This window comes from Quercus suber, unplaced genomic scaffold (assembly GCF_002906115.3).
Source record: "Quercus suber isolate HL8 unplaced genomic scaffold, Cork oak 2.0 scaffold_65, whole genome shotgun sequence".
Classification (NCBI taxonomy): Eukaryota; Viridiplantae; Streptophyta; class Magnoliopsida; order Fagales; family Fagaceae; genus Quercus; species Quercus suber.
In genome coordinates, this window is record NW_027069530.1 from 967,477 (window position 1) to 976,878 (window position 9,402).

At 32.9% G+C, this 9,402-nt stretch overlaps 1 protein-coding gene across 1 annotated transcript; it reads left to right on the forward strand.

Moving 5' to 3' along the window:
* The first annotated feature begins 5,633 nt into the window (after positions 1–5,633).
* Positions 5,634–7,379, forward strand: LOC136067255 (KNR4/SMI1 homolog). Its single transcript, XM_065772830.1, has 2 exons — positions 5,634–5,906; positions 6,007–7,379. The coding sequence occupies exons 1-2, from the start codon at positions 5,660–5,662 to the stop codon at positions 6,807–6,809; spliced, it is 1,050 nt and encodes a 349-aa protein (XP_065628902.1). The 5' UTR covers positions 5,634–5,659; the 3' UTR covers positions 6,810–7,379.
* The last annotated feature ends 2,023 nt before the right edge of the window (positions 7,380–9,402 follow it).

Sequence of the window (9,402 nt, forward strand, 5' to 3'; positions counted from 1 at the left end):
CAAGAACAACCTTTTACTTGACATTTCCTTGCAGGGAGAGAGAGAGAGAGAGAGAGAGAGATATTTGTACTTTGTTTTAGATGCATGAACAAAACATATGTATAGAGAGAGAGAGAGAGAGAGAGATTATTTGTACTTTGTTTCAGATGCATGAACAAAACATATGTGCATAGATGAAGAAGAATAATGAGTAAAGTGATGTGATATTGATTATTGTCTCAAGGGAGCTATTTGACCCTTGTTTGTGGATATGTTAATAATTGGGAGAGAGATTTTAAACCTTCGTATATTTGTTGGAAATACCAAAATGTGCTAATTAATTGAGCATTAGACTCTAAACACTTGACACTTTTTTTAATGACGAAAAGAAGTAGTTTACATATAAGCGAAAGTAACATACCAAAACTCATACTCACTAATTGTAATAAATTTACAAATTGATAAGGGACTATAATATATAGATATATACACAACTTTATCATCAATTTAGGTCTTATATTAAAAGATACAAAAGAAGGGTAATGTTAAGGGTACTACAACCTTTATTATATAGGGCTTACAAAATGACGTGGGTTTTAGTTAGCTCAATTGGTAAAATTTATAATAGTTGTATAAGAGATCTGGGGTTCAATCCCCTCCTACACCAAAAACTTATTAGTGTTTTAATATGATGATAAAGAGTTATCATCGAGAGCGGACATCATAGGTTAATCACATATATTATCATATCAATTCATAAATTTTAAATAAAACTTAGGAAAAAGTTAACTAATGCCTTTAGGGCATTAGTTTATAAAAATATTTTCGGAAACTTTTTATGAGAAAATGAAAAAAAAAATACAAATTTTTATAGTTTTCATAAAATTTATATTAAAACTTTCATAAAATAACAAATGTGGGGGGTAAAAACCCAGAGCTATTTAATGGGCCTGGGGCACCATGTTGAGGAGTATTATATTTCCAAAGAGCAATAATTGGTTGGGACAGTCCATCTTAAGACAGGAAGCCCAGAAGTAGAGGGGGAGTACCGTCCGAAGAGGTCACTACTGGTCCGAAGATGTCTTACTCCTCGATTACAAATAGCCTTGATCAATCAGACGTATGGAAGGTCCGAATGATCTTTCTAGCAATCCCAATGATAATGATAAGTTCTGGGTAGGTCTAAAGATGATTAGAACAAAAAAATATCTAAAGGAAAAGCTGCTACCACCATATTTAATGCACTGCAACAGCTTTTCTGACCGCATTTATGTGGAGAAGATTCCTGAACAGTGTAACCTCAGCTACTGCCACTCACAAAGAACTAAAGTAGACACGTGACGTGACATGTACTTAAGTAGATACACAGATGAAGAACAGGTGGACGATTGAGATGATGGGAAAGGGTGCTATATAAAGAAGAAGGGTCCCTAATAAGAGGGGAGAGGAAAAAGAGAAGAGAGAAGAAAAAAAAACTTTACTGTAACTCTGAACGTTGTAATTACTGTTCACTCAATAAAACATCTCTTCGGATATTCACTCATAGAGTTATTCAAGCATTATTTCATGTTATCACCATCTTAAGTACCTTGGTCAACCATTGTTTAATTCATAACCTGCCCAGCTCTTTTGCCCACTCTCTACAAATTTATTGTCCTGGGTTCGTTGGGCCTTTAACCCATACCTTTTGGGCTTGGGCTACAAAAACTGACCCCACAACAAATATTCTAAAGACACGTGTTAATGGTAGCATAATACTTATAGTACTTTTTAACATTTTTTTGTTATAACTAGCCCAACGAATTCCAAGTTTCACTAAAATAGAAAGGGAAATATTAACAAATGCTTTTAAAGTATTGGTTAACAATCTATTTAAAAAAAAAAAAAATTGACATCACTTTTATGAGAAATGAAAAAAACTGTCAAAATATTAATTTTTTTTTCTTTTCCCATAAAAACTTTTTTTAACTGAATTGTTAACCAATGTCCTAATGACACTCGTGGGCATGACCCAAATAGAAAACCTTTGAATTTTTTTTTTTAAAAAAACAAAAACCTTTGGAGCTTTGTATGTGGTGATTGTTAAGCGCCATTAATTATTGACGTCTCTTTTAGAACACTCACTCAAACATATATTTTTAATTTTTAAATAATATTACACTTATTTTTACACACTTTTTTACTTACATATATTCTACGAATTTTTTTAAACGCATATATTTAATTTTTAGATGCATGTATCAAAGCTCCTGCCAATTTCATATTGATCACCATTCACCAATGCGGTACTGTGCCTTTATGGCGTCCAGATGTCTGCCATCTTTTCTCCAATTGTCATGTCCTAGACCCCGCAGCAGCACTTTTGGCGTTGCTCATTTTAAATCATTAAAGATAATCATTGAAAAATAATCAAATCAATTAAAGAGTTCAAATGTTCAACAGATATTATCAATTCAAATCAAATTTTTGTAATGATGGATTTGTTAATTCATTAAAAATTTTGTAATTCAAATTTTTTAATAATTAATTAACTATAATAATGGAAAAAAAAAAAGAATTTAAACCATTAATGTTCTCATTAAATAAAAATATCAAAAAGTAACATTTAAAAAATTAAAATACTCAACTCTCTACATTTTTGGGTAATTTATTATATAGTGGCTAGTTCTATGCTGTTTGAGGGAGTGTTTGGTTGTGTTGTTTAAACAACAGTTTTCGTTATTTAACAAACAATACAATGCATATTTTCATATTACATTTTTCACTTACACATATTTTTATTATACTTAAACAACGTTGCTACAATAACATTACCAAATAGGTCATTACATAAACCTCATGTATGATACAATATACATGGGGTGACCATTTAAAAAAAAAAATGTATGGAACCTTTTGCAGTGAAACATCATAGAGACTAAGGCAGCTTTAAGGGCCTGTGGAAAATCATCACCATGAATCAATTTTCATGGTATTCACGAGTTCTCTCTTTGGCATGAATGATTAATGGCTCACATTTACCATACACATTCTAACAAGTATGCTTTTTTTTTTCTTTACCATTATTTTCATTTTTATTTTTTAGAGATAACTGCACCAATCAAACGAAAAAAAAAAAAAAAAACAGACAGGGGCAATTACGTTGTTCACATACAATGTACAATTTACTATTTAGAAGTCATACTAATATTACGAGACAATTTCACAAACACTTATCGACACCTTGAGGCTTGAACTGTAACTTTTTCTGCTTGGACGCCGCCGATTAAAAAAGATATATATGATCATGAAAGTGCAGATTAAGATAAGGGTCTAATTCAGATATATATTCTCAGCTCCATCATTCAGGACGGTGCCATTTGGACAAAACCAAGACCAGGTTAGTGACACATTAGTGAGGACAAAATGTTGAAAATTCATTAATTGAATCATTATAAACATCCCCTCCAGTGATCATATCATTAGAAAAGATACGTATATACAAAAAAAAAAAAAAATTAGGAATACATCAAATTTTACAGTTTATTGATTTTTGTCATGAGAGCATTTGCATTAACTCGTGCAAAAATTTATGTTTATTTTAGCATAAGAACCTAGTTTTTAATATTTTACATAATAATCTTTCAAAACACCTAATATCAAATTATCTATTTTATACAATATTTTATTCAAATATTATTTTTGTTATCAACCAAGAGAGAGAGAGAGGTTACTGTAGTAACTTTGCAATTTACACATATTTAACTTGATTGATGTGAGTGACTTTGGAGCTTGAATGCATAAAATTGTGTCATATTTTTATTTTGCATTGTTTGATATAAATATTGTTAGTCTATTTTTGTCATTGCAAGTAGTGAATGATGGACACTTTCTATCCACTCTTGATTACATTTTTTATTCGGCGGTTCACAATCCTATAATTTAACAAATTGTAAAATTAGTTGTGCAAATATATATGCTCCGATCCTATTATTGTCGGAAAGGGAAAGTGTCAAGGAAAGGGAAAGGACAAATGATCATTTCATTATATTCGCATTTTTTTGCACAAATGATATGCTTTGGAGCTGAGCCCCAGGGGCTTTTTAACATATGGATTGCTTTGCTTTATGACAAGTCTTGGTTACATAATTGCCAACAAGCCATAAAATTATGACGTGGCATAAATTTGATGTTATATATATATATATATATATTTTTTTCCTAAATGAAAAAGAGGGTTTTTCGTGTGGACTCATCGACCCCGTACCACGTGACGATAGTGGGTAATACCATGTGTACCACACGGGTCTTGCTGGGGCTATTACTCGAACCGCTTCTCTCTGAGTGCAAAACGAAAACTCTTACCATCAAGCCACACTCCTATGTGGTAATCTGATGTTGTATATTGTGCGGGCTAATTATCACTTATAAATGTACCATAATTTTTTCCATCATCATTCATACTTTATCATTGAGAAAATATTCATTTTTCATTCGCATTACTCTGTGCAAAAATATATATATATATATATATATATATATATATATGCACTGTATGGACCAAAAAAGTGGGTTTTAGCCTAAATCCACTTAGAGTAGTGGGGATGTACACTTCAGATTTGGCCCAAATCGATGAAAAATTGTAAGAGATGGGAAAGATCAACAACGATGAGCTATGCCCGATGACAGTAATATGGAAGGATCAAACTTGTATTTAAGAACAAATGAACATACAACTTTTTACAAAGTTTCCCGAGAAGGCAAGGTTCCTATAGAAAATGACACTATTCCCTTTTCTTCTCCAATACCCTAATAAAACTCCCCCCTCTTTGGTGCTCTTTCCTTTCATTATATAGCTCTCTCCTATTGCATTTTCGCCATCCATTTCTACCTAATCTCCCTCCTTTTCCGACACTTGTTACCTTTCACATCTGGAGAAGATGGTGGCAGGAACCTACTTAGCTGTAGTTTATACTATTCGGGTTATTTCCTCATTAATGCAGCTGATAAAACTGTTGTCTCCCAATTAATGCAGAGGCAATTGGCTACACTAGGCTTAAAGCTTCCCTATTGCCCATTGTTTTCCACTCTCCTTAAATCCTATCTTTCCCTCAGGATGTCTTGGAGTATTATGACTAGTTTCTTCTCCTCCTCGGGCGGCTTCTTCCCTTGGGCCCATGGCTTACAGCACCTTCATGTCATTACTGCGACCCTTTGACTTCGTCCTTAGTCCTCGAGCCAATGTCGTGACCCTTCAGCTTCATCCTTTGTCCTCGGGTACCCACATACACAATAAACTAAGAATATATTTAATTTTACAACTTATTAATTTTATATTAAAAATATATTTAAAAAAAAATTATTTATTTTAACATAAAAACTTACTTTTTTTTTAATATTTTACACAATAATTTTTTAAAACATCTAATATTATATTATTTATTTTATATAATATTTTATTAAAATATTACTTTTTTTTCAACCAATCACGCCCTATAACGTCGTAATTGTGATAAAAAATTTACACTTTCCTATAAAACTATACAAAATATCTAGTAATTAACTGCCACGTGCACAACCACCTGGCATGTTTCTTGCCACGTCAGAAAAGCACCAATCAGTACTCAACAAGCCTGTTAGAACTGAGAATAGAATAATAAATGAATAATAATAGATGTAAGAAAAACTATACTAATCGGGCATGCTTGGCCTTCCCTTTGGTCATTCTCATCCTCACTTTGCTAATCGTTTTTATTTTTCTCTTTTTTTATATTTTCATTTTCTCAAAAATCTCTCTCTCTCTCTCTCTCTCTCTCGGGCTTGGATTCTCGTGATCTGCAGAAAATTAAAGCTCCTGGTTGCAGAGCTTTGGAATGGGAAGCTGAGAAAAGCTTCAAAAAAACACAAAAATGGCTTCGTATCAAGTCCTAAACCATTCCCATCATCAGGTACGCGATTCTTGCTCTACTCGAGTACGTCATGGGTATTCCAAAGCTCAAATGTGCTTGAACAAGATTCTGGGCATAATTTCTTCTATCCCACCTCCAGAAACCCCAAAAGAAAGTCAAGATTTTGAAACAAAAGGGAACGAGAACAACAATAATCGAGGGGTTGGCATCGATTTGAATCTGAGATTGGGTCCTCTCGTGGAGTCTGAAGAGGAGGAAGAGTCTCTGGCTGAGAATGGAAACAACCTCAGTGCGTGTAGCGTTGTTGCGGGCAAAGTCTCTGCCGAGAGCACCGATTCGGTGGCCGAGTCTGCGCCTGCTGTACATGTTGATCACGTAGTGGCGGTGGCGGCGGAGAAGAGCTCGGAAAGTGAATGCGATCCGAAAGAGAAGCTCGCGGCGGAGAAAGCTGTGGAAGTTTCAGAGATCACAACCCAGCAACGAGTCGAAGAAAGCAGCGAAATTGACGAGGAGGTGGCGGTGGTCAAAACTGTGGCGTTTAAGAGAGAAGAAAACGAGAACAAGAGCACTGATTGTCTGGGTTTACTCGTCGAAGCGGCAAGGCTGATTTCTGGGAATTTCGAAGAAGAAGAAGAAGACGACGAGTCACCGAGTCATCATCATCGAGGAAAGAATAAACTCAGCAGCGAGTTGGGTTTGGGGTTGGAGAAATCGAAGAGGAAAAGGAAAAGGAAAAGGAATTCAAGGAAAAACGGTAGTGGCGTTACTGTGGAGGATTGGATGGAGGACACGTCACCAGTGGTGAAGTCGAAACGTGGGAGGAACCAGGTGTTGCCTACGAGGTACAGGGATTCGGTGCTCGAACCTTGGAAACCGTTGCCACGACCTCTGAAATCGTCGACAACCACCGCGGTTTCTTCTAGGAAACCAAGGTCGAGGTGAAAATAAAAAATATTGAAAGTACTACTTTTTTAATTTAATGAGAAAGAAATGTTGGGAAGTACTTAGTTTTAGTACCGCACACATGTGAGTTTTTTACGTGTTCGAAGTAGAAGAAGTACCATAATTAGAAGTTAGAAGTTAGAACAGAACACACATGTTAGAGCAGTACTACTAGAACTAGAAGTCTAGAACTAGTTACTGAAGCTGCTGAGATTCCTATTCCAACATCATTGCTTCTCAGCTAAAGGTTCATGCAGTTTAGTCACTTAGCCTGGACATGTTTTTTTTTTTTTTTGTCGTCTTTTTTGTCTTTTTTATTTAACTATGTATATTATTGGAGTAAATAATAAATAAATATGGAGATGTAGCCTGTAGGGTACAACTATCTGAGTAGAAGATAGAGAATGAACAATTTATATTTAATTAATATATCCTATGGGTCATTCTTCCACTGCCACTGTTGATGATAGCGTAACTGTTAAAGTTTGTTTGGTTATGTTATTTAAACAATAATTTTTATTATTTAAATAATACAATATAACACTTTTTTTTATAATATTTTTTTATTCACACTTTTTTTATAACACTTAAATAATAGGACAATATTACCGCAACATGTAATTGTTGGCTTTTTGCTGCGTGAGTGACATGTTGTTACATAGTTTTATAGTTAATTGTTGTTTCTTACAAAAGGGGTTAGATATGTCCTGAAAGAAAAGAAAAACGAAAAAGTTTGATGTGATTTTTCATTTTTTTCTCTCCCTAGCTTCTTGTGACATAATTGGTTTATTGTATTACTCAATCTAATACCACCGCTATTATAGTTTTACCATCGAAAACCCAGAGAAGCCAATAATTTAATCCCATCATCAAACTGTATTTTTTGTTTGGATTTTGTTAACGGGGCTCTTAGAGTAATTATTGATAAATAGTTTTTAAAAAGTTTTGTGAAAAATATAAAAGTCATAAAAAATTAATAACTTTTTTCTTTTTCAGAAAAAGATTTTAAAAATATTTTCTAAAACCAATTTTCGGTGAACTCTTTGCTTTTTGTTTAGTGGTTTCTAAAAGTGAGTTTTCTCTGGTTAAAAAAAGACGTGCAAACGAACGTCACAGTATCACACTTATTAGTATACTATAATTTCGCATAGGTGAAATCAGGAAAATAAAAATAAAAAATAAAATGGCATAGGTAATATATTGCTAACAGGACCACATAAGGAAAAAAGATAAAATTCTTTGCCTAGTTGGCATTTTGGATGGTCAAAGCTAAAAAGGCATTTATGACTATGGCTTCGCAGACTCTGATTTCTTTAGGTAAAATCTTCATAATAATGATAACGACTTAATTTTTGTGTGAATCCACGATTATCACGGTAAACAATCTTGTAACTTAATTGATATTTTAATTATAATATTTTTAGTGAAAAAAATAGCTACAATTGATATTTTAATTATAATATTTTTAGTGAAAAAAATATATAGTTTAAATTTCTCTTTATTTTCCTATTAAAAAAAATCTTTATTTTGACTATTAAATTATTTAAAAAAGAAAAAAAAATCTACTATTAATATCATTTTTATGATCTTATCAATATTGGTATGATTGGTGGTAAAATAAATTATGTTCACAATTTAGGAAGGTAACAAATTATGAAAAAGATTGTAACAAAAGGAGGAAATCTATAACCACCATTTTTTTTTGTCACAACTTTAATGTAACACTATGAATGTGAATGTCTATGTGAAAGTGGTAGGCAACCACTCAAAATTTGTCGCATCAAAATTATGGCAAAATTGTGAACAAAAAAAGGAAAAAAAAATGTGGTAGTTTAACCACTCTCACAAAATTCGCTTTTCCAGCTGTGCTTGAAGAAAGTTGTGCAGACACACGGAGAAAAGAATTTTGAGTCTTTGACACTTTGATTGGCTGTCTTGCCCTGAGTTAGCGAAAAGAATAAGAGAATAAGTATACATATAAAAATAAAAGGTGGTAAGTTGGTAATGATAAATAATAAAAGATAATTAGTGGTAGGTCTATATGAAAGTCAATTATTGTGTCAGTAACTCAATAGCATTCGTTGAGTGAATTCAGTTTGGCAACTGTAAGGATGTACAATGAACTTGCCAAAATCGACTCAACCTGATCCAACCCGTTGGTTTGGGTTGGGTTATGAAATTTTTTTTTAACAATTAGTCGAGTTGAGTTCAGGTCATAAAATTCACAAATCCGGTTAACTCGACCCAACTCACCTAAATATATATATATATATATATTAAAAAATATATATTATACAAATTTGTTATTTAATTTTTTGCCCTTCTTCCTAAATAAAACCCAAATCTTAAGTTTTCCTCAAATAGTTTGTGTTATGCTTATGATTATTTGGTTATAAATTTGCTCTTATTTGCAGTGATATCATTCTAATGTTCAATTTAGTAATAATAATAGTAGTAATTAAAAAAAAAAAAAAAAAAGATGTCCAACCCATGGGTCCAACCCGGTTCACGTGAGTTAGGTTGGATTGAGTTTGACCCTTGTGATGGGTTAAGTTGGGTAGGATTTTTTTTAACCCACCATGGTGGGTTAGGT